Source organism: Dermacentor albipictus, chromosome 7 (assembly GCF_038994185.2).
Source record: "Dermacentor albipictus isolate Rhodes 1998 colony chromosome 7, USDA_Dalb.pri_finalv2, whole genome shotgun sequence".
NCBI classification, from domain to species: domain Eukaryota; kingdom Metazoa; phylum Arthropoda; class Arachnida; order Ixodida; family Ixodidae; genus Dermacentor; species Dermacentor albipictus.
In genome coordinates this window covers 80,664,441-80,691,114 of record NC_091827.1, presented here as the reverse complement: position 1 = coordinate 80,691,114, position 26,674 = coordinate 80,664,441, and the positions used below count along the sequence as shown (strand labels likewise).

The window sequence follows — 26,674 nt, the reverse complement described above, 5'->3', positions numbered from 1 at the left end:
CCTTAACGCAATCGCGTTAAAACACGCCCGTCCGCCAAAAACATCTACGAGGACATTAGTAAGTGCGGCCATCTACACTACAGTGGCGAAAGCTAAACACCGGAAAGCGCGGCGGGTACCTTACGTGAGCGCTGTCACCAATTCAGGTAAGCTATCGTGGGTTTAAGTCTGACGCCGCAATGAAGCAAAACAAAATGTTGCAAGCTGTTGGCCGCAACTTTCTTATTCAGTAGCCACTAAGCAGCTTTTGTACCTTAGGATTTCAGTTTCCGCTTGCGAAAAAGTACGCTATGCCGCAGAAATACAACCACGTGCAGCGGAGTGTATTTTAGTCGAAAAAAAGTGAACTGCAACCGCACACCATGTCATAGCCTCACAATTACATCCGACAGTCAAGATAGGAAAACGTTCTATAGCGACGATCACCTTTTTTATTGAAACAAGTATTTTGAGGGAACCAGTGTTTGCCCTATCTAAAGGTACGCTTTTCTGATATATAAAGGCGTAGTTTTGTGTGTAAAACCGGCGCCAATAGGATTAAAAACCATATTTTCCTGTAGGATGCATAAAATTGCCAATTAATTGTAGGATAATAGGGATATCTACTTGCCCTGATTTTATTTTTGCCGTTTGTAGAAAATGGCGCTGTTGTCTTGACACGTTGAACTACGTGCCAAGTCAAAGAAGGATATTGCTTGTTAGTGAGGCTAGCGCTGGCTCTCAAGAAGAGGAAAGTTCTGTGTATGAGACAGGTGACAATCACTGTAAACGTGCCGAGAGAATTATTTAAAGGAAGTCGAGTCTCAAACGTTAGTGACATGGAATTTCATTTTCCGATCAGGGCGAGCTTCCATAATATATTGCAGATCTTCACGGCTGCTTCAGTATTTCCAATGTATTTTTCCCAAACTCTAATTTCGGTCACTGAAAATGAACGCAACCCGTGAAAGCCGCTCTGTTCCAGCGCACAAGGCATCCAAGTGCTTAGAAGAACGTGCAGGCGGATGTCAAATATTCGAATGAGAAGTGGCCAGTATTATTCAAGGAGAGATAGGAAAAAAGTCAGACTTCTGCGCGGGTATATACAGGTACATAATATGCCCTATTGCCTCAAGCTATGTATAGTCGGATGCACCTTTAGTCTGCAGTGAAGCCCCGCCCGCACCCTTATACCACCAGCCAATAATCCTGAGCGAGGCTTCAGATAGTTCGTAATTCAAACTTTCTCCGTTACCTTAGTGAGGTGGTAACCACAAAAAAATAAAATTATAAGCGCGTAATTTTATGCGCTTCTTTATTATAAGTTATGCATACACGGATCCGTACCTCACGACTATCTGTTCTCGATAACTCTCTCCTCGTATATGTCGCTGCTGGGGGACTGGTACAGAGGCTGGAAAGCGAGTGGTATTCATGGACGGAGGCGGCGGCACGCATTGGCAACGAGAACTGTGGAGGGGAAAGTTAAAAGAAAAGTAAATTGTGGAGCCTTACATGCCAAAACCACGATCTGATTATAAGGCACGCCGTAAAGGGAGGGACTCCGAAAGAATTTCGACCACCTGAGGTTTTGTTACGTGCAGCAAAACTTAAGTACACGGGCATTTTCGCCTTTCGCCCCCATCAAAATGAAGCCCCTGTGGCCGGGATATGATCCCGCGACCTCGTGCGTAGCAGCCCACGGGGGGTGCATGATGGGCAGTTGGGAGATCGGAATGAGGCTACTCTGTTTCATCAAGTAGCGTCATGCTCGAGTGCCTCGGCAACGTATGTAAATTAGGAAATACAAAAGAAGAATGTACGCAGGCAGTAGACATGTGCGACAATACAGGATCGCAGCTCAATTTCAAGCCCACACTCTGAAATAATTTACACCCTTAAATGGGAAAAAGGGTGTAAATATGTCTATAACTTACACCCTTACGGCATCAGTTATATATACCACACCCTAGGGTGTGAGTAATATACACATTTACACTCTTGTTACTTATAGGGCTGTAAATTATATTACAGTGAGACTCTAGTATCGTCTGTCCGGGTGTATTGCGCACTTGTCCTTCCTTCGCCTTCGACCTTGTTTATAAAGATGCCTTCTGAATACATGCGTAGTCTAACCGAGGCAGAAAAGGAGAAACTTCGTGCAAAAGCAGCTCGTCGTCGTCACACTGGCAATTTAGGTATGTCGGGTGGCGAAGCCTACGGGAGACGTGCCTGCGAGTGAAGAAAAAAAGTCACATTATGCAGTATACGTCGACATTATCGCGGTCTACAAGCTGGAATCGTCGGAGAAAATTACGGAAATAGCTCATGAATCTTATTCGGAAATTGATGAAATATGTGCGCGTTAGGAATGTAATAGACCAATCATCCCGTATTATATTTTTTGAGGGACCATTGGAGCATTCATTTCATGCCTAATTATGCAGGCGATTTTCATATTCTTGTGAAATTTCTCACCTGATTTCAGTGGCTCCCTTTTATTTTTGTTGTGGTAATTTCTTTAGAATTGGCAGTGAGCCTCTGCGATCTGAGTAGTACCTCTAGATAAATCGCTCATAGGGGATCCATGAGAAAAAAAAATTACATGCGTAAATACGGATTGGAGCGCATAAGCCAGGCATTACCGAATTATTACAAGGAGCTTACCACGATTGCTAAAAAAAAGTCTTCAATTATTGCATTCTGCCGGTACCACCTGAAGGGGCAGAGACTTGGAGGCTACCAAAGAAGCAGGATAACAGCTTAAGGACGACGTAAAGTGCGATTGAACGAATTATTTTAGACGTAAAATTAAGATAGAGGAGGACAGTGGCGTGCATGAGAGATAAACGTAGATAGCCGATATTCTAGTTGACATTAAGAGAAAAAGATAGAGCTGACTAGGCTGTGTAATGGGTAGGGCAGCGAAATAGTTCACCATTAGAGTTAAACAATGGGTGCTTAGGGAAGCGAAGCGTAGTCTGGGAGGCAGAAAATAAAGTAGGGAGATGAAATTACAATATTTGCTGGTGGAACATGGAGTCCGCAATGGCAAAACAGGGGTAATTGGAGACCGCAGAGAGAGATGTTCGTCCTGGCGTCGACATAAAATAGGCTGATGATGATGATGATGATGATGATGACGATGGTGATGATGATGAATTGGTCTATGGCGAAAGGGGCTAAAAATTCTGCAAAATGCAAACAATAGTAAAAATAGAAAATAATCTAGCATTCGGCGGACGAATAACATAGCAGAAGGTAAGCCCTCGCAAAAAAGAAAGTAATTTGTCGGTTTATTTCGAGACGAAAGGGGAACATGAACTACCGTAAATTTGTTACTGGTAAAATAGATTGAATAGAAACTAATAGTAAAACAGATTTTAGCAGATTGGAAATATAATATAAAGGTTCATCTGTTAAGCCATTTGTCTGTGGAAAAAGAGTTCGACGATAGAATATTTATGTAACACGAACTAGTCGTGATTATTCTCCCGTTAATTAGGAGGCGGTGGAAAGGGTGGGGAGACGCGGGATGGGCCGTTTGCGCGGAGCGACTGTGTCATTTGTAACATTCCTTTATTTTGTTTCACACGTGTAGCGTCGAATGGCAGTACCACATCAAAAAGAAAGAGAAAACAAAGTGTTTACACCGATTTTACCACAAGCAACTTGCATCTGTAAAAAAAGAGCAATAAATTACATTTGACTACGGAAAGGATCAGCACAGTAAATTGGTATTTGTTGGGTATTTGGTTTGTTGAACTATCTGCAACGGAAAATTCAAACAAAGCAATCGAAAATGCTACTGTATGCTGTGAAGTATGTTTTCCGTGCTTAAACAATGATTTTCGGTTTTGAAACTCAACGCAACAACAATGATATGGAAGAGATTGGAGGTTTATATTGGCATCGCCGTCTTTTTTTTTTGGATACGACTCGCAGGTGCTATAACGAATCTTATTTGTCTGCGCAGGAAGTGGATGCTGGAAAGGCGTACTCACTGAAGTACCTGACGAGGCCGACGGTCTGCACGTATCCTGTGCATAAGCAAATAGAGAGATGCGCCATGACTGACCCGGAGGTAGGCTGTAAAATTTTTCGTGTTGGATTGAGTGCTGCTGTTCAGCGTGCAGAGGCGACGCAGGGCCTGTGAAGGCTGATGCAGCTAACAGCTCTGGAATAAAAAGAAGCATGAACTCGGGGCCAACTCAGATGCCGCTGGTCATATACGTGTGAAAGGAAAAAAAGAAAAGAGAAACGCTTTTATTAGACAACCGCTGCATCAATTTGAGAGAGAAAGAAACGTTCTAGTGAGCTTGCCATCGCTAGGATGACGCCTTGGATAGCGCTTGCGTCTACTTCATTATTCTTATAATCACAGCGAGGCAATCACGGTTGTTCGCATTAGTCAGAGCCACCTATGGGCCACGCGCTTGCAAAGAGCAATTACCTATTCCGCCCCACAATAGTCCTACGGAACTCCCCCCCCCCCATATAGTATTTATTGCCACATGTTCTTAACACCTGCTTGGCTGCATGTGTGTTGTAGTGCTCACTCTGCCTGAATAAACCTACACTCTTAAAATTTTCACACCCTTGTGGGTGTAATGCTGGTGTACGAATCTTTTCACCTTTGTAAACACCCTTGAAACACCCTTTCTTACCGGAAAAGGGTGTTCAAAAAGAAAACACCCTTGGAACACCCCAGTCTTTCTAATTTACACCATAATTATAGGGGAGAAAGTGAACAAGCATTCAGTATATGATAAATGAACATTGGCAGTTGACGTGTTGATATTGGATACATGAAACGCGCGCTACCTGCGCTTGAATCAGGCAGCTAGAATGATAAGATCGGGGCATCTAGGCAGCAGCGCAGTGACTCCGAACAGCGGTCAAAAATGAAGTTTCCCACAAATGTTGATATCGAACAGATGACACTAACTTTGCATAGCCAGATGACTTTGCATAGCCAGATATCTGCAAAAGGCTTCGCATGATCAATGAAAAAATATTTACAATGCTATCACTGAATACTTAAAGGTGTGCAACCGGTTGGACTGGGAATGGTTATGAGTGAGGGCTAACGGTAAATAGCTCACCAACTTACGGTTTGTAGATGACATTGGCATACTCAGCAACGCTGCAGACTATTTGCAACAAACGTTTGAGGACCTTAGCGCAGAAAGTATAAAAGCCTGATTGAAAGTTAGTATGCAGAAGAGAAAAGTAATGTTCCGCAGCCTGGCGAAAGAACGAAATGTCATGGTCGGCAGTCAGCCTCTAGAACCTGCGCAGAAATATGTTTATTGAGGTTAATTACTCGCAGGGGCCTTTGATCAAGGAAATTAGCAAAAATTAAAAATTAGTTGGAGAGCTTACGGCAGGCGTTACCAAATCCTGACCACGTAGCTTCCTGCTAATCATTGCTTTCTACCGTTACTAACGTATGGGGTCAAAACTTGGAAGTTGCCAAAGAAGCTTGGGAAGACGTTGAGGACCGCGGAACGAGCGATGGCATGAAAAATATTAGGCACGACGATAATAGACTGCAAGACAGCGATGCGGATTAGAGAGCGAACGGGGATAGCTGATATTCTGGTTGACATCAAGAGGAAGAAGTCATGCTGGGCAGACATTGCAATGCGTAAGGGAGAAAACTGCTGGTCTATTGTAGTTGCAGAATGGGTGCTACGGGAAGGGAAGCACAGTCGAGGACGGCAGAGAATAAGGTGGACGTGATGGAATTAGGAAACTTGAAGGCACGTAGAACTAGTTAGCACAAGACAGGGGTATTGGAGATCGCTGGAGAAGCTTTCGTCCTGCGATGGACGTCCAAATAGGCTGATGATGATGATGTTGTCATGACATCCATGCCAGCTTCGCGGCATGTCATTCATATTATGTCATGCATGCGCGTCATGCACGTTCTGATAGCTCGATTTGCGTCTATTGCGTGGGTGGGGGGCGAGTAGTGGCGTAGCCAAGGGGGCCTCGCCGGGCAACTTGTAACGCGCACAAACAGTAAATTTTTTGCTACGATGGCAATGGCCCTGCTCCTTCCCCCTCCATGGTCAATTGGCCCCCCTCCCCCCCTTCACCCGAAAAATTTTCTGGCTATGCCACTGTATGAAGGGGGGTGTAAGATTGCTCTAGACCCCTTCCCCTAACTTGTCAACGGAAAGGAGGGAGGGGACGGGAGCTGCCGCCAGGCCGCAAACCTCAGGCAGCCCAATTACCCGCTGCATTTCTCTTTGGACGTGAATACTGCTCTAATGTCATTACACAGTAGGATTCATGGCGCTTCGAGGGCATTCGACAATTAAAAAAAACCACATACAGCCATAAACAAGTCTAACTTGAGCAGATCTTTGAGAGCTGGGCAAGACTCTCATAGAAAGGAAAGCTTCGCACCCCTCTTACATGCATTGTCAACTCTAGGTCACAGCCGACTGCACATTTCCGGTAAAAAAATCACACAGGAACTCCTCTGGGATTTGTCTGAGTATGCGTAAGCATTGTGACGCTTCCTCATCTACATGCAGTCCATGTCGTTATCAATGTTATGAGACTTGATCCGACGAGTATAAGCGAGAGCGCTGCGGCGACACGAGCTGCTGTGGTCGACGGCGCCAAGTGAATGGCGCAAGCAAAGTACTGCAGGTGGCGAGGCCAGGTGCGCTTGTGACGTTCCGTTCATTTTGCACCGTTATCGCTCTTTAGCCCTTCTCATCTGCGTCGAAGCATTATCGACCGTTCTCCGGCGGCGGCTGCTTGTTGCACGGCCGCGCGAACCGCATCTTGAAAGCGAACTGTAATGCGGACAGAGTGTGCCCACTGCTGCAAACTTCACGCACTGTGTTCTCACCGTTTACTTCGCTTTGAAGAAAGACGCGCGTACACCTATCTTGAAAGTGATCGTCGAAAAGCGCATATTGCGGCATGAGCTGAGAGCTTCGTGAGCACTATGTTCTCGCCGCAGCTAGCATGAAGGTGAATTCACTCGTTGCTGCGGGTGCTATTTTGAAAGATATCGTGTGGTACGAACTGACGGACGGATGGTTTTTTCTTGTTGGGTAAGTATAGAAATACCTACGTTATAAAAAATCGCAGGGTTCGCGAATTTCGCGATAATATGCAACACCAACCTACTCCCCCGCGCCCCGCTGAGCGATGCCGTCTTGGTCGCCCCCTCCCCACCCCCGGAAAAAGGGACACTACGCCTCTAAGTTGAAGTACCGATGATGAAACGTAAAAATGACAAGAACGCCGTATCCTTACGCGTTGTCTCATGGCCTCCGACATTTGCTTGCGAAGCCAGCGCACGCGAATCTAGGAGGCCATAATTGACCGCTTATTTGCATAAAAAGACAAAAACAAATGCCAAGGGACACAGTAAAAAAAATGTAAACAAAGAATTGATGTTAACCATACTGTTCGGGGAAAAGAAATAAGAAAATTAGACAGCCTCAACACACGCCACTAAAGCCACCACCGCCGGCATGACGTCGGCACCAACAGTTGGCAACATTGGTTCACCTCTACACAGCTGCTTCTTCGTCTCCGCAACGAGAGCCGCCATCTTCTCGCGCCTAACGTTTTGTATGGTTTTGTTCTATGCAAGTCCGCGCACGCAGCTCATCGGTGGATGCACGGCTGCACGGCGTCGCAATGCGACCCGCGTCATTTTCTCGTGTTCGCATAATCGGTGTGAGACATGTCGCATGTGAAATGTTTGATAGAGTGAGTGAGTGAGTATAGACTTTATTTGAAAACAAGGTATTGACGGATGAAGTGCCTCCCGTCCATGCTAAGCGGCCGTACGGGGTTCCGAAGCGTCGACGGGTTTCCGGCATGCGGATTTCAGGTACGTGCAAATGCGTTTCGCCCTCCTATTGAGCTCCGGAGCAAAGCGTGGAATATTTCATGTAAAAGATGCAGTGCCCGTCATCATGATGTGAATTTCGAGCGGCAAACGAGGGCTGCGGCACTTCGCGCACACCGCAGCTGCTAAGTCAGCGTGGAAATCGTTTTTCGTTACCGTAATATGTTGCTGTCAAACCTGCGGCTTGTGGACATCTAGCCCATTGACTTTTGCTTGTGGCTGCGATAGGTATGTAAATGGAAGCGGTAATAATTTTCGAGAGCAGACAGTTGTTTCGCTCGATGTTTGGTCGTGTTCATGGCCTTATGAAGGCTAGAAAACTGGCTTGAAAGCTGTTTGCTTACCAGATGAGAATATGTATAAGTGTTGGAAGTAACAGAACTGGAAGAAGTCAGCAAATAATGAGGCCAAGGAAAGCATACAGGAACTTGTTCCAAGTTCTTTATATGGAGTATACACATGATAAATTCAATGGAAGTGAAAGTGGATGAAACGACATCCACCTGTGGGTGCAGAACGGACCCATAACGTTCATATTCCGCATGTGATATACTAACCTCTGTTGTACTACGGCCGCGTTCGAGCGTCGACAATCTGAGGGGCCATTGTGGACGGTTGAATGCTGCCTTGGTAGCACAGTGGTTAGTGCATCGTGTGCCTAATGCAAAGGTTGTAAGTTCTTTCCCCACCCATGGCTGGTCGTTTTTCTTTTACCATTTTCATTTGCCTTTATCATTTCTACATTTAAATAGAAAATTACAAATAGGTTTCCAGGTGCCTTCCCTGGCATCTCCCAGCTGTGATAAAGAAACATTTTGACCCTCAATTGCCTTTCCTCTCGTTTAGAATAACAGGAGCTTCATTTTAAAAATAATGAATTCACCTTGTACAGCATCTCAATGTGGTCTCAAAGAAATCTTATCACAGCATGTGTATTACTAAGTGAAGTTTTTGTTAAGATGATGATGTAGCATGGGACCTAATTAGTAGCCTTTGTGCACAGAGATATGACTAGTCTTATAGATAGGAGGATTTTAAGAAGCACTTCTAATAAGGTCTGATCATGTGTTTAAAAAAACTGTAATCTAACATGATTTGAGGCATAACTGTTGCCCCTGAGAAATATTTGGATCATCTGCATTGGCATTGTTTTTAGACAGCACCAATACTGCGTCGATTGAGGTAGCCTCGTTGAACATGAAGCATTGCTTCTTGCTGAGTCAAGGAAATATTGCATATCTGATGTGCCTGTGTCATATGCTCAAATGCTGTTTTAAGGCTGCAGATAAAAAAAATGACTTCACTAGCCTTCCAGAGATTGCTGAGATTGCTTCAGTAGTCTATGCTACTCGATCATAACCAATTTACCAGAGAGAACTTTCAATACAGTTGGCTTTGCAATGTTTATGCAAAATACCACAATTGGCTACTAGACATGTGACTGTGCTAAAACTTGAAATTAATGACCAGTAAGATTTATGGAACAGCAAAAGTTAGTTTATTATTCCAGAACAAGATGCCAGGCACTTCAGTGATTTCTGTATTAGAGTTTCTTACAGTAATTACTAGAGGGAACTCTGGCGCTGCAGTCGTACCGCCATGGGAATGATAGGAAGCAAATGGATTTGTCTGATCTTCGTGCATGTGAATACAGACGTTCTTGTGGCTTTGTATATTATACGCTATATAAATATTATTGTCGTAAATTTCAGCACAGTCTATACTCTTCGTAGTGCAGAAGACGCCGCCAACACGCATAATTGCTATTAATTGCAATGATTGAGCTTGTCCAGGTGCCAATATCGAAATGCGCCAAGCGTCTCAAGGCACTGGTATGCCCGCGATAAATTCATCAGGGCGTTGCACTCACTTGTCGTTACGTGCCTCTGTGGCCTAATGGTTTAAATATCAGACTTCTGTTCTAGAGTTCCTGTGTTCGAATCCTGTCGTCGGATGATCTTAATGATGTTTATTTTTTTATTACACAGTATATTGTTGAAAATGGCTAGTTTATTAAGTCACGAAGCCGTTTTCAGCCAAACAGACGAAGTTTAGGCAAATCCATGTACTTCCTATAATTCCCATGCTGGCACAACCGTTCTTGTTTCATCTCCTGTAGCCACTAGCGTCAGAGTTCCCTCTAGTAATTATTGTATGAAACTCTATGATTTCTGCACCTCGCTCGTGCAGAAGCGGCACCACACCTGCTGCGTAAACATGCACTACCTTTCGACGAAGTGCAGGGAATGCTGTGAACTCGCCCTGTATAAAAGCTTGCACTAAGTAAAACAAATCACAACGTGCAGTTGCTGCCATGTTGAACTGGTGGAAAGAGTAGTTAAATGCAGCACCTCCTGAACTAGTTCAGAAAGTGCAGGTTAATCGAGTGGAGATTAAATACATTAACACAAGTTGAGTGATTCTGCATTACACTCACGAAATATACTTCATGATACCTTTACATTCATTTCTTTTGTTATTAAGAATCCCTTTTGCATTGTTGGACAAAACTACAGAATGCCAACATATTTTCTAGCATTCACTGGTAGCGAACATGTCAAAACTTGTTCTAGTTTCTCGATTGCCGCTTTACCCGTTAGTTAATTCCGGAAAAATGTACCAAATTTTCCAAACTTTCATATGTATTCATTTTTTGTTGTCATTATAATTCTAAAAATATATTACTTCATTGTTCGCTGGTTAGAAATAACACAAAAATATAAGCTGCTCTTTCGGGCAGCTTTCGCTCAACGCCTACTGTAACTCATCTTTGACAATAAGAGAAGCATAACATCGGGCAGAAAGAGTGCGACTAGTCATTGGCGATATTGGTGCTACCTCCAGTCATTAGTACAGCTCGGGATCAAGGGTTAAAGGTTGCGACTTCATTGCTGCCGAATTTTATTTCTGCAGGTGTTACACTTGGGTGTAGCGTGCGTATGTAAGTGTGCATGCATTAAAATGACTTCATGCTAGAGCAAAGCAACTGTAGTGCAGAGAGGCATCAGTCATCTTTATATATTTGTTTTGTAAAGATGCGCTAAGTTTCTTTTTTGCAGTATAGACTGGGCGCTCTTTCGCCAAAGATGCCCTTGTGCTATTAAAACCTATCGATTAGTCAACCTTTTGCAGTAGCAGGTTCTTATTCTTTTTTCAGGATCGGTGCGCCATTTTTAATTTGTTTTTGATGAACTGTGGAATTCCTACTCACAGGAATGCATGTCATCTGAGGTGTTCCTTTTTCAGTCATAAATGTTGAGGTTGTCTTTGTGAAAGTCGATTTCTTGCCTCAAAGGAGCTTGTACAAACTGGCCAAGCTGATAATTCTACCTGCTTATATACGAAATATGTTGCGGTTATGAACCATCAAAATGAATGACACATAGTACAAAAATTTTATGTATTAAAACAATTTCATGAAATTTTTGGTGTTTTTTGCGTTCGTGTTGCCCACTTCTCTACTCTTGTGTCCTGTCTGCACGCCTCACCTCTTTTTATGCATATTAAATATCGTCTAACTTTAACCATACTTTCTTTACCACTACGCAGGGAGAAAAAGTTTTAGTAACGCCATGCATTCAGTATGGTGGCCCAGACGTGTATGCAAGCAACCTCTTTCATGTGGACCAAGAACTACTCTTCAGTGTCCCGCAGACTTCCATGCGAAGCCCTCAACATTCTCGTCTCAGTGTAATGGCTGCTCATCTATCAGCGTGTCCATCACCAAGACTGCCAGTTGTAAAGCTTCTGAACCCCTTTAGGAAAGCTTAATAATGTTTTTGTTTAATTTTCACAGTTAGCCGTAGAATCTGAACATTTTTGATGTTACTAACATTTTTACCTGGCACAAAGCGGTGCAATAACTTTAAGCCAGTGTAATGTATTTAAGTGATGCTTACTGTAATGCCTATCTGGTTTTGTTAGTTTTCAAGAAATTTAAATGTCTGATGAGGTAACAGCATTCCAATTTGTCATCGTGACTCGTTTCAATGAGCTGCTTGGAAATAAGACGCAAAACATACCACACGCCAGCTGAAGCATTTTTGTTTTCATGACTACAGTATCCACGTTTCAAAAGATGAAAAGTATATACGTTTCAAAAGATGAAAAGTGGGGAAATCAGCCTAAAGAACATAATCATCCTATGATTGTCATGTCCTTACAGCTCTGCAATGACTAATGCCTCATACATCTTGGGAGCACATTGGTGGCAATGCCTACAGGTATATTTGATAAGAGATTATCTTGCACCCAGATTTGCCACACAGTTGATGGCTGATGGCTTTTTTTGTCGTCTTCATGTTATTACTACGTATTCAATATTCATTTAGATGTAAAGGACACTCCAGGCACTGACGTACCAAATGGCACTTGCATTTCAGGGGACAAAGTGTCCTGCATGCCTGTCACAAAACGTGTTCTAGCGGCTACCTTGCCTCTATAGGTAAATGGACACCAGATGCTCTGTGTACAATGTAATCGGTGCGCTTGTCTGGAGTGCTTGAAAGATGTGCTACGGGCTTTACTGGCACTGTTTGAAGATAATGCATGATTCTAGAAAGCCTGCAGCTGAGTATTACACACCTCGATTCATACAATGTACTCTGGAAGTTTTGCTAGGTGGTATCTGTTTGCTGCCTGACCGTATGGCACCTTTACGAGTAATCGCAGGTGAATGCAGATGCTGAGGCTTTATCAACTGGCAAGGTGAAAAAGAATGCTGTGCCACCACTGTGGCTGCACACTCGGAGATGCAAGCTATATTGAACCAGGTGTTCGGTAGACGTACCCGTGCAGCCAAAGCATTGTTTGAGCCCTATAGGTAACTGCATTCACAACTGCACACAAGTGTGCGGTCACAGCAGAAAGTTGAGAACAAGCACCATTTTTACTGGTGTTTCTTCGAAACAGTGCAAGTCATTCTTTCACCAAGGCTGGTAATCATGCATAGGTAATGAGAACAGGGCATTTGTGACACACAAGGGGTCATGTGTCTCAAGTTTAATTAGATCAGTAATTTATGAGATGAAATTATAAAAGTTACCTTTTGTTCTTTATTGGTCTCTTGGAGAGACGTGACCATTTCCGGCAATTTAGTCTTTACTTTTTATGTCTAGATTTGGTGTGCATATTGCAACTGTAACCACCAGTCAGGGCTCTGTCCTGCCCAGTTTTTATGCTGTCTTTGTGATATTTGCAATATTTTGCAGTTTAGCTGAGCGAAGTATATATCTTTACTATTGCTAGTTTTCATGTTCAACTTTTGTGCAGTGCTCACTAGTTATTACTAGCCATGTTTTGTTCACATAGGTTCTTTGACTGTAGCGCGAAGTGACAAGGACACCGAGACACAGACAGGACGCGCGCTAACTCCCAACTAAATTTTTATTGAAATGAAGGGCATGTATATATATATATATATATATATATATATATATATATATATATATATATATATATAGGTGATTGCAAAAATCCGCAGCATAAGAACATGGCGAGGTATGCAGACATCAGTTAAACATATCAGAAAGTAGGGAAGTCAAGAAAGGAAACAACAAAAAAACTCCTTCAGATTAACACACGTGTTGTGAAGATACTGACAGTCGCATTCTAACAGTGACAAAGATGCATGGCTAACGCGAGTCTCTCGTAATCGTTTAATGTGTAATGCCTCATTATTTCCCGTGTGGTTTGACATTTGTGCCTTGAAAGAATTTTTGTGTCTTAAAACAGGTCTACAACCGCTATTGAAACAATGTGATGCTAGATATGAAGCATTAGGGTTGTTAAGTGAATGTTTGTGTTCCTTTAGTCTAGTATTAATGCACCTGCCGCTCTGTCCAATGTAAGCCTTCCCGTACTGGAGAGGAATCTGATAAACTATTCCAGTGTAACAAGGCACAAAAGGGGACACATGTCTAATGCCGCAATCATCTTTTCTATTTCTGCCACCCTGTTCAAGTTTCCTATTTATCATAGGGCACATGGCAGACAATTTGCGGGGGGCCAAGAAACTGTATCGACGTCATATCTATTGGCCACGTTCCCTAAACCATGGAATGATCTATGTACATAGGGCACCACAGCAAACCTTCTTTTTCTGTTTTTCTTGTTTCTTAGCGGGGCTCTTTACTCATTTTAAAAGCTTTTCGCAGGTTAGTGATAATAAATGCACAGGATAACTAGCCTTTTCGAGCCTATGCATTTGTTGTGAAAAACTTTGTTTCATATTGTGTGCACATGACTTAGTAATGGCAGACTTAAGAGCTGAGTAAGCTAGTCATGTCTACACAATACGAAACAAAGTTTTTCACAAATAAATAGATGGGCTCGAGAAGGCTAGTTATTCTGCGCATTTATTATCACCTACCTGCGAAAAGCTTTTAAAATGGGTAAAAAGCCCCGCTAAGAAACTAGAAAAAAAAAAGAAAAAAAAGGTTAGCTGTGGTGCCCTATGTGCATAGATCATCCCGTAGTTTACGGAACGTAGCCAATAGATATTATGTCCATACAGTTTTTTCGGTCCCCCACAAGTTGTCTATCGTGCCCTATGATAAATAAGAAACCTGAACAGGGTGGCAAAAAAGAAAAGATGATTGTGGCATTAGACACGTGTCCCCTTTTGTGCCTTGTAACACTGGTATAGCTTAACAGATTACTCTCAAGTGCGGGAAGGCTTACATTGGACAGAGCGGCAGGTGTATTATTATTAGACTAAATGAACACAAACATTCACTTAACAACCCTAATGCTTCACATCTAGCGTCACATATTTTTCATTGCGGTTGTAAACCTTTGTTTGACAACACAAAAATTCTTTCGAGACACAAATGCCAAACCACACAGAAAATATTCGAGGCATATTCCACATTAAAGATTAGGAGAGACTTGTGTTAACCATGCATGTTTGTCTCTGTTAACATGCGATTTTCAGTATCTTCACAACACGTGCGTTAATCTGAAGTAGACTTTTCGTTGTGTCCGTTTTTGGCTTCCCTACTTCCTCATATGTTTAACTGATGTCTTCATACCTTGTGATGTTCCTGTGCTGCGGTTTTTTGCAATCACCTATATATATATATATATATATATATATATATATATATATATATATATATATATATATATATATATATATATATATATATATACATATATATATATATATATATATATATATATATATATATATATATATATATATATATATATATATATATATATATATATATGTGTGTTGTAGGCAAAGAGGGATTCTTCAGGCTAACTTTCAAACGTAAAGAACTTGAGTGGTGCTACAAGGTAAACAGAACAAGTATTTAATTTCGACAGTTTCGTTCGGTGGACCGATCTTCGTCAGGTTTTACAAACAAATGGCAGTTCGGCCGTGGTAGGGAAGACACCAGACCGGGTACCCGGTCGTTCTTACATACATCAAACCGAGAGGAACAGTTATATATATATATATATATATATATATATATATATATATATAGTCATATAATGAGAAGCCAACAAACACTGACACCAAGTACAACATAGGGGAAATTGCATGTGCTTAATAAATGAAATAAAGTAATGATAAATTAATGTAAATTAAAGTGGACACTCCCAGGGTTCTACTAGTACACATAAATACCCAAGAAAGTGGATGGGGAAACGCCGCCGCGGTAGCTCAATTGGTAGAGCATCGCACGCGACATGCGAAGGTTGTGGGTTCGGTTCCCACCTGCGGCAAGTTGTTTTTTCATCCACTTTAATTTACATTAATTTATCATTACTTTATTTCATTTATTAAGCACATGCAATTTCCCCTATGTTGTACTTGGTGTCAGTGTTTGTTGGCTTCTCATTATATGACTAATAATTATCGGGTCCCTCGGTTAACCCCCTTTCTTCTCGTTTATATATATATATATATATATATATATATATTGTTTCAATAAAAATTTAGTTGAGAATTAGCGCTCGTCCTGTCTGCTTCTAGCCAGTGTCTGTGGCACTTTGCGCTGCAATCCAAGATCATGTACCGTGCCAACTCGCCCAACTTTCTATCCTTTTGTTCACATAGACACACTCAGACTTGTTCTTTCTTATGTGGCGGGTTATGTTCGTACTTTATGATAAGATGCAGTGCTTTTAGAATGAAAACATGTGATAGTTCGTAGTGAGGTCATTTAAAAAAAACTTTTCTGCTTAAAATTTAATTGAAAAAGCCTGTGCTATTATTCAGTGCTTATGTCTTTGTATCGGTATGGTTTTACTGCTTATTTTCCTTTTCAATTTAAAAATCTGCAAGCAATTTAATGTAATCATTTCTCCTTAATGAAATAATAAATACTTTTCTTCTGACATTTCGTCACAAATTTTACGATGATTTTGTTCAATGAGGTAGCCTTAGACTAGGTGATTGTTATTCTGGTAGCTTATCTTCCAATGCCGGTGGGATATTCAGCGCAAGCATATGGTGAAAAATAAACTGAATGATTGGGTATAAGCAGCTCACTGACAGTAAATGAAGCATGCAAATATTTCAGCAAATATTGCATGCTTATACATTAAACAGCACGCACAGCTACACATGTAGTTTTGTTTGTAAATGCTGAATCATTAGTCTAAGTGGAAGCGCTTTATTGCACGTTGTTCTTTGGCTTTCAGTGCTACCTTTAGGTCATTATGTAAGTGAAGGTACTAGTAGATGCATCCCGTGGAGATAAATGAAAACTTTGCTGAATAGGGCTATCACATATGTGCTTAAAACGGCAAAAAACTGCTTGACAGGCAAACGTATGCTTCTATAGTACTGCACTGGTTACCGTCGCCAATCTATGCATTGCTTGCACTCTATTGCATTCAATATGAGCTACAACAGCGAGCTGTCGTGGCTTTCCCTCCTGGTCAAGCTGGTGTTGCTGCGAACATTTTTGACCAAGAAAAGTGGAGGTTTTTAATTATTTCAGAAATGCATGTAACATCATGCTTTTGGTTGTGTGCTGTTTCCATGGAGTGATAAGTACTGGTGCACCAATGTGCGGCAGATCCTGTGTCCTTAATGCAGCGTGCGTTGTTATTGTGCTCTGCATCCTGCCGGCACTGTCCTATCACAGCAGAGGAAGATGACGAAAAGCATAGGGTGTGTGCGTTGCTGCGATCGCGAAACTTAAATTTTTTTCCTGAAAGTGTCGCACGTCGCACGATATGACGACGCTTCACACATTCTGGCTTATACTGAACAAGGTAGTATCATAGCTAAGGCTAGGCAGCATTCACAACAGCATGTCTGTCCATTAACTACATGGCTGTAGTGAACGCTAAAATGCAGGGATAACACACTTTTGAAAGGGTGGTGTCTGTGTTACACCCATATAGGATGGGTGTTTGTTTTACACCCATAGGCAAGCTGACGTCATATTAACACCTTTTCCTTTGGGGAGTGTTAACTTACACACCTCTGCATGGGGTGTAGCAACGCACCCAAAAAGGGTGTCACCCATGAAACAAGTCATTTACACCCTTAAGGGTGTTAAAATTATTACAGTGTAGGGACGAGGCCAAGCTCAGACTCGCAATCTCACATCGACCACGGTTCCGCAGAGCTGGCGGTGACCTTTGGATACTAATTAAAAATTCGCCCTCTCAAGGGCCCTATAACGTAAAACTACTCCAATTTGTTTTTATTCCAGTCTCCTTTCATCAAATTTACGTAATCGCCGACGCAAGCATCGGCGGTAACCCGCAGTATTGTTTAAAAACCCTAATCAAACGCGAAAAATAATACTTCACTTTTGTTCAGCGTGTTAATGCGTCTTGAGTGCATTCACGTCACTGACGCTGTGAGTTTTCGTCGTTTTGAGACGCCGCGTGATAGACAGGCGAAGTAGGCCTAGCCCGAAAAGGTTTAATTAATGGCAGAGTGTTATGGTGGAAAAGTCGTTGAATCAGAAATAATTATTTTTCTTTCATTTTGTCTAATTATGCATAATCAGTGAGCACACATCATATCAGATGGGGCATTTTCGCGGTTTTTGTGACGTCGCGTGAGGGACAGGCGAAGTGGGTGTAGCCCGAACGAGAGAGACAGAATAAACGTTTATTGTAGTAGAGTGGGGGGTTGCCCGCAAATTTTTTTTTACCGATCTTGGAGGACTTACTGCAGGGGCCCTATAATGTAAAACTATTCCAACCTGTTCTTATTCCACTCTACTGACGTCAAATTTACGTAACCCCCGACGCAAGCATCGGGCGGCGACCCGCAGCATTGCCTGAACAGAGCAATCAAAAGCTCTCCTGTTTTGCAGTAGGTCACCTTTGTTTGCTTTCAAAACCAATAAGATTCTCTACATTGAGGGTATATTTCATCTAATTCGTTGACAAGAGGAGAGCAGCACGCTCAAGTGGAGAGGGTTTCGATGGGGCCGAGCCAGCGCGCTGAAAATAGATAACCGGATGAAGAGCGCGATGCCGCTGTTTGTGATTGGTCTCATTTCCTTAATTAGCTTGCGGTGGCTTGCCTAAATTGCGGCGGCGTGCAGCGCAAGGTTAAGAATGCCGCTAACATGGATGCTCAGGAACGAATAGATGGCAGAATGTATACGTGCCGAAAGCGCTCGATAATGTTATACAGCCACGCAAAAAGTTTTGCTATACGCAAATAACCCATGCCCTCCGGCAGGTGCGAGAAGCCAGTGCTTGAGCTATCGGTGGCAGCCATCTACTATTCCTTTCGGAACGGGCCAGTCTCCCGCTATCCAGAAAAAAAATCGAGTTTTGTTCGGCATATTGATGCATCTTTAACGTACGTGTAAACATTACTTTGACGCAACGAGGTTTCGCGGTCTTGTGACGTCGAGTGACAGGCAGGTGATGTGGGTGCAGCCTGAAACCTTTTTTTTGGCAAATAGCAGAAAGTTAATGGTGAAAAGGCGTCGAATCAGAACTAATAAATTTTCTTATGTTCGGTAGAATCACGCATAATCAGTGTTTTCACGTCATATCAGATTGGGAGCTATCATGGATTTCGCGACGTCGCGTGACAGACAGGCGAAGAGTGGGCGGTGCAAAAATGTTTTTGACCGATCACGGAGGGCTGACTGCAAAATTGGAATAGAAAATTTGGAATAACTTTACCTTATAGAACCCCTGTTTTGAGGCGTGGCAGGGTGGGCTATTGGAACTACATGAAAAGGTAAAAAAAAGGAAAAATACAGAAAAAAGCCTTATCTGAAAAATTCAACCATATGCGCGGAGCTTGCAAAATTGAGACATAAACTGAAACAAGCTATTAAATGAAAACTAAGGCTTCATTCACATCGTCGCCATTCACACCACCCCGTCACCATCAGAACGCGGCTTACGTCTGGAGCCTTCGTTTCTTAAGTGTTTTTTTTTTCTCAAAAAAGGGACGCCGGTGACATGTGCGATCGTCTTGTGTTAAGCGAAAAATGGAGAGAAAACGCTCTTTCCTAATGAACGCCGCCACCCTGGCGTTGTGGTTGGCGACTGCGTGACTCAGGCTGAACCCTACATTGCAGGAAACGCTACCTAGCGGCTTCGGAGAGAGAATAGAAGTATAGAAAATTAAACAGCAGAAAAAGTACGTTTCCTTTAGAGAACATCCACGTTCTACGCTAACTTCACCGTAGAACATACACCGGAATACCGGAATAACATTTCAAGAACTATATAGTACGTTCTGGCATTCACAATTCCTGTGGGTAGAAACGCAAAACGCTAAGCCCTGGTAGGTGTGCTTGCATCGAGCAACATTCTTCGACATATCACAGTTTGAAACAGCCATTTTTACGTGTTGGTCGCTGAAATAATGACAAGTTATGCTCTCTTCCTTTTCTCGCAGCCAAACAGAGAGTGCTTTGCTATCATAACGCAGCCTTACATAGGAACCAAAGGAAATATATGGACTGTAGACCACTACGATTGCAGGCCTGCCCATGGTATGGATGAATATCGAAAGCGGAACGCCGAAATTCTTGAGCACGCTCAAAACGGAACCACAAGTGGGGCCACCAACAACGTTTCTCTCGGACATCAAGTCAGATAAGATGAAATAAACTTCTGAGGTACAACCTTGAATGTTGACTAGTCTTTGTTTGTGACCTTAGACAGCGCTGTTATAATCAAGAAGTTGAATTGAACTGGTTCAAAATAAAACAAACCGCCACCTTCCATCTTAACGTCCAATGGCAGAAATAAATGATATGACACGTGGCTTTCTGATACCATCTCTCACATCTCTTTGCACGAGTTTCTGTTGCTATGTCATAACTTTTAGAAACGAGTTGCTTTCTCTTCCAGATTAACTTTCAGTGCGTATGTACCGTAAACTTAACGAGCTGATGTCATTTTGCAAGACTTCTGCGTTGTTCAACACATTTCTATAGAGAACATCCAAGCAGGCGCGAGCCATTTTCGTACAAATACAGCAACTATAGTTTGGCACCATTCAGCTTTAAACAGCACTAACTATATATACCGAAATGGTAAGCGTCGGTTCTCCCGCAAATGTTGAATTTGGTTCCCTTTGTGCTCCCAATGATTACTTACTATTCAAATTATATGGACAGTCAGGCAAAGTTTTACCGTCTGCGTCACCGTGATGTTTTGTATGAAGTCCAACGGCGTAAACACCGTCTCCGCGCTCCGTAAACTGCATGTGGGAGTGAATCCACGCGTGGGGAGTCGACAATCGCGGCTCTAACTGGCTCTCACGGAGTAGGGAAGCGGGGAGAAAACGCCCGACCTTCTGTAGCACGAAAGGCAGTGGGGGGATGGGAAGGGGGGTGGGAGGAGGGCGACGTTGTTTCGGGCAGCAACTGAGTATTTCGCGACCGGGCGCTAGGCTCATTGACGGTCGCGGTTCAGTCTCGCGCGCGAAAGGGAGTAAATCGGGGAGGCAGCGCAGGAGGGAGGGGTGCGGGGCGCTTCTATTCTGCCAGCAACGGCGTACTGCCGCTACTTTTGCGTTGAAGTGATACACAGCACAAAAGTCATTTCGCTCGCTGCTGCTGCCGCGCTTGTTCCCGCCACCGTTATGACAGCAACTAACCGCGGTCATCGAGTGTGAGGTGTTCATGTTTGCCTGAGTGAGCTGACACCATACAGTTAGTGAGCTAATGTTTCCAGCTTTAAACGGCCGATAAAACTACTATCGTTTCTTCGCATAGCTGTCTACTATTTTGCAGTTCGAATTGATGTTTCGCATTTCGGGCGAAACTGTGACTTTTTTATTTAATATACCAACAGCTATAAGGAGGCACGACAGTGCTGTCCTTGTGTATGTGTGTTCAAAGCTACACCCGTCAAAAAACATGCGCGTCTTCAACGTGACCCATATCAAGGCATGAACTTTAATTCATTTTGATATAACCTCGAATACATCTTTGTATACAGCATTCGCTACCTCAGAAGAAAGCATGTGACTGATAACTTTTTAAGGTCATCTCTGTGATGCAATTTATTGCGACAATTCAGGTGAATTCCAATTTTTCCCTTTCATGTACTTCCCTCTTGTCCCACCTAGCAGGATTCTGCAGAACTGATTTGCTATAGACGGTGTCCCAGTGCCTTGAGTTGTCAATTAGTCCTCGCTCTACAACCCGCTAGCCTCCTTGTTAGCTCAGATGACAGAGCGACCGTCCCGGAAAGACATTGGTCCCGGGTCCGAGACCATGATTAATTTTTCTTCAACTGCATGGCTTTCTTTCTGAGAAACCCATATGTGTTTCCTTTCTACGTTCGTGCTACAATGCGGGTGGATGCCAATTTTTTTCCCGTTTCATGTACTTTCTTCCGTTCTGCGGGTTTAGGCTGAATTGATTTGCCCTATCTGTTGGGCTTTCTTTTAGGTAGCGTTTATCCATTTTGTCTTGTTGTCTAATATCTGTGGGTAGGCGCAACTCACGCGTCCCCTGATATGTTGTTTTCTCGCATAACTCCCGTCTCCTGTAACCTGGCTTCGCCGCGTGGCTTTACTGCGGCGGTCGGTATTCTTGCAGGGTCGTACGAGAGATGGCGCTAGTGTTGCTCCCCTAAGGCCAGCTAACGGCCGGGTTACATGGGCGCAAAAAAGGAGAAAGCTCTTCCCCTTTGGCTCGGGTTGGGCAGGCGGCGCGGATGTTCTGCCCGTGCGTGGATCCATGCTTCTGCGAGACCGTCTTGCGAGGCCTACCCCGGAAAGGACGAACTACGGGACGAACACGATCGTTCGAATGCATCATCGTTCGCGTGATCGTACGCGCGAACGACCTGGCGTTGGTGTCCAGCATGGGGCGAACATATTCGCTCGTTATCCGGTCGCGGTGAGTCGGACTTCCGCGATTTGTCGCGCGCCCATGAGCATGTTTTGTGGATAGCAAGTCGGCTAGCACGCATTAGTCTATGGAAGGTGCAATACCTGCCCTCGTGATTGTTTGCACTACTGTGTTGTTGTTCCTTTGTCCCAAGAGCACGGGTGAGAACCCCACACATCTTCCTAATGAAGCATGAATTCATCTCTTTAATCGTTCTGAGCTGATGGTTACAACCATCCTAAGTAACAGGAAATCAAGCTAGAGACAACATAGGGGGAGCTAATCATTATGCTTAGTTTAACTACAGAAATATGACGTATAAAAACTTGTCGATAACTTAGATTTAGGTAACTTTTCGCAGGTGAAAGCCGATCCTATGTCATCAGCATAACACGTGCGATGCTTTTGTCAATTAAGCAGGCACAGCGGCCACCCTGCGGCCCAATTCCTTGAAATAATAATTTGCATGCGTACAACATTAGCACCGGTAGAGTTAGCGAGCGTCGTTCCCAACCAAGACGGCGGCCGTGGAACGTCCTTTCAATCGCACACGACAAGTAGCACGTGACTGTAAGAGCGCGCAACTTGTTAATAAGCCAAGACAATTTGCCATCTGCATGCTCCTAAGCTCTCGCTGAAGCGACTACAAGTAAACGTAGCTGACGTGTGAGATGCTCTTTTTGCTATTGCATGCAACTTGATAAAACGAAGTACTTTGCACTTCACAAACCTGGAAATGTTGTAGTTAGACTTCAATGTTCATGGAACCTTGCCTCATGTCTCCTGCGTACTTACCATGCTGAGCGTCATCGAAGGTAGCATAGAGGACGGAGGAGTGAACTTGTTTACAACTGCAATGCAGTGTAACGTTGAAATTACGCTGTCGAAGTTTGTGGTAAAGTTCCAACAAATGCATTCAGCGCTTCGCTTGAATAACAAAGTGCTGTTGCGCTTCAGTATAGCGTTTCGGCCAGGAATCCTCCAGGCACAGGGACGAGTAGGTCCGGGAGTAGGAGCGAAAAAAAAGTATTTGTTGTACATGTTAACACTGGATCGAGATATAGGAGCCCACTACACGTAGGAGCTCACAACATGCCTGAGTACATACACATGTCATCAGCAAACGTGGGGACGCAATCGCTGCACCTAAGGTGTCCACTTTTAACACATTTGCCTTCCCTAGGGTACTAGACTAGGCGATGGTGTGCCTCGCCCAATCATATTCGCGGAATCGTTCTCAAAATCTACCACTGACGTAGCACGATTCAGCCGGACTTCGCCTCCAATATTGCGCGATACGAGGCAATCACGTGACAATTTGGGAACCTCGGTAGTTGTGATATAGCGGGCAATTGTGATATCAAAATAGTGACGTTTGCTTAGCTAATAAAAAAGCAAAAAAACCCCTTCAAGGCTTTCTACACTTCTTGCGGAAAAACAGCAGGAAATCAACCAGCCAGGGTCGTCGCTTTTCCGCTGCCATGCGTATCTCGAATCCTGAAACCAAGAAATTATATTTCTAATGTTTCAGTGGCCACGCGATGCTGGTCCTTTCTTTTGTTCCAGTATTATTATAACGAAAAGGCTGTCTTTGCAGAGAATATCTTTTAAAGGAAAGAATACAACAGAAAGGCAAACTTGCTGGTGTCCATTTTGCCGTAGCAGTGGATCAGCTTCGGCAGCGAAGTACAACAGAAATGTCTCAGATTTGAAAGTGATTCTTTATTTCCCCTATTCAAAAGCTTGCACGTCTCCTGCTTTTGAAAGAAAAAGCTAAAAAAAAGGGAGCGCAGTTTCCAGTTCATGACAAAAGAAATTTGGTGATTCTGAAAAAAAAAAATTGCCAGCACTAGCCCGCGCTTCTTTTAGGAAACATTATTCGTTACACACACGTGGCGTGCAAAGCGTCGTGCTTGTCGAGTAATTTCTTCCCATTGGCGTTGATGCACTGGAAGGATGTAATGAGCTGTTTAACATTCTGTGCAAATCGAAGAGATACATCTACAAGTTTTCATTCTCAATACTGCGGCGCAGCAAATTGAGGCTTAAATGCTGTAGAGAACATTTATGCAACCTCTGGCTTATTAGCTAACGTTATTCATTTGTGCAGTATATTTTACGAATGTAGGGCCGGCCTATAGGCCGTCTTTTTTCTGTTCTTTGAGCACATTAGAGACCTTCCATTGTTGTTACCAGTTCTTCAGCAGTTGGCATAAAAGACAGCTGAGGAATTGGATATATTATCTTTCAGCACCTGAACATATTGCCCTAAAATTAATTTCTCGGGTTTTACCTGCCAAAACAACAATTGATTATGAGGCACACCATCGGCATGGACTCCGCATTAGTTTTGACCATCTGGGTTTTTTGAAGGTGCCATCAATCCACGGTACATGGGCGTTTTTGCATTTTAGCCCCATTGAATACAGAACGCAGCGGCCGTGATTCGTTCGCCAGCTCTCAGGCTTAGTCCCATAAAATTTGGGTCGCGTTATTATAGCCTTATTATAATATAATTTCTTCAAGATTTTCGTATTACGCATATATTCGCCACGTATATCCGAAGGTTTCAAAGCACGGAATAATATCTCGCGATCGTTTTTCTCGTTTCTTTGGGTAAATGCAATACACAGGTCCTAAATTAGAATATATTGCTACGGCATGAGCCGGGCGAGGAGAAGAGGAAGAAGAAGTGAGCTGGTGCAGCCTCAGGACGCCATCTTGACTTTACCATCCATTTCGTCCCTTGAATAAAGCCGGTTTAACATTAACCGTAACAGTTTTGTGGTGGAGGTGCTGGGTACTTCGACCAAGACGACGGAGCTGCTGCAGCAAGTGCCACGCCGGAGCCGACGCCTCGCTCGACTGCCTCCAACACCACTTGAGATGCCGATGTCCCACAGCAGCGACGAACAGCCTTTTCTGGCTGCTCCAGTGCGAACAACCGGCGCCTGGATGCATCAGAGGGAGCCACGCCCTTTCTCTGGAAAATTCGGCGAGGACGTGGAGGAATGGCTCACCCACTACAAGCGTGTGAGCAAGTACAACGGCTGGAACTCCACGACTCAGCTCGACAATGTGGTTCTGTTCCTCACAGACACGGCGCTAGTGTGGTTCGAGAACCATGAAGATACGTTCACAACGTGGGACAGCTTCGTTACTCACCTCACAGAGTGCTTTGGCGATTCCACCACGAAACGGAAGCGGGCGGAGCAGACATTGCTTCAGCGCGCTCAAGTCCCAGGTGAGACCTGTACTACGTACATAGAGGCGATCCTGAAGCTTTGCAAGACTATCAATCCACGAATGTCCGAAGAGGACAAGGTTGGACACCTTCTCAAAGGCATAGCCGAGGATGTGTACAATCCAAGGGCACCGATGATGAAGAATCCGAGGATGAAGAATCCGAGGGCACCTGAGCACCTGGGCACCTGAGCACTGCTGATGAGTTATAATTGCGAAAGCGTTATTGTACATTGGAATACCGCTGAGCGATCATTCGATTTATTAACTCCACGCGGGCAAGCGAGCGTGTTGAGATGCTGTGCGAGTTTTGATGTGACCTTAACGAGGCGCAGTTAGAGTGCAGCGAGAGCTTGCGCAGACCAGGAACACGCGGATAACACAGGCTTCCCTGTGGGAGAGGAAGGGTGACGGTCGTCGAGGGCTCCACTGAGTAGCGGCGAGGTAGTCGGCGATGTCACGAGGGCGTTCACCTTCCCTCGGGCGCTGTGCGTTAACGGCGAACCCTCGGAGTCCCATGTCCCGGTATGGGCATCGACGGTAGATGTGACCAGCTTCTCCGCAGTGGTAGCAGAGCGGGCGGTGGTCGGGGGCTCGCCAAATGTCTGTCTTTTTCGGGTAGCTGCGCTGGGCGACGGGTGGGCGTGCTGGCGGCGGCGGTGGTGGTCGACGGAATTGCGGCGTTACGGGGCCCTGGCGTGGTCGTGGAGCGAGACCTTAACGGCGGGCGACGGCGGCGTAGCTCATCGCTTGTGGCTGAGGCTGGGGCGATACAGGGGCTACTCCAAGTTGTTGTTGGAGCTCCTCACGTACGGCGTCGGCAATCGAAGCCACTTGAGGCTATGATGATGGGAACAGCTTCTGTAGCTCCTCCCGCACGACCGCTCGTCTAGTCTTGCGTAGGTCGTCGGCGGCCAGTGACTGAACTCCGGCGTAGTCTGTCGGCTTGGTGCGCCGGTCGAATTGCCGGTTCCGCAATTCCAGCGTCTTCTCGATGCTCGTCGCCTCATGAAGAAACTCGTCGACGGTCTTCGGTGGGCTTCTTAACATTCCGGCGAAAAGTTCCTTCTTTACACCTTCCATCAGTAGGCGGACTTTCTTCTCCTCGGACATTTCTGGGTCGGCGTGGCGGAACAGATGGCTCATTTCCTCAGTGAAGATCACAATCGTCTCATTCGGCAGCTGCGTTCTGGTCTCCACTAGAGCTTGGGCTCGCTCTTTTCGCACGACGCTTGTAAATGTTTGCAGGAAGCCGCTT

General features: G+C 44.1%; 1 protein-coding gene across 3 annotated transcripts in view; it reads left to right on the top strand.

Moving 5' to 3' along the window:
- LOC135899051 (uncharacterized) overlaps window positions 1-19,957 on the top strand; it is a 40,234-nt gene extending 20,277 nt beyond the window's left edge. For all 3 annotated transcript variants that reach the window (XM_070521341.1, XM_070521340.1, XM_070521339.1), the window contains exons 3-4: window positions 3,956-4,063; window positions 19,722-19,957. In XM_070521341.1, the coding sequence (XP_070377442.1) occupies window positions 3,956-4,063; window positions 19,722-19,925 (312 nt within the window). In that variant the 3' untranslated portion in view covers window positions 19,926-19,957. The remainder of the gene's footprint in view (window positions 1-3,955; window positions 4,064-19,721) is intronic.
- The last annotated feature ends 6,717 nt before the right edge of the window (window positions 19,958-26,674 follow it).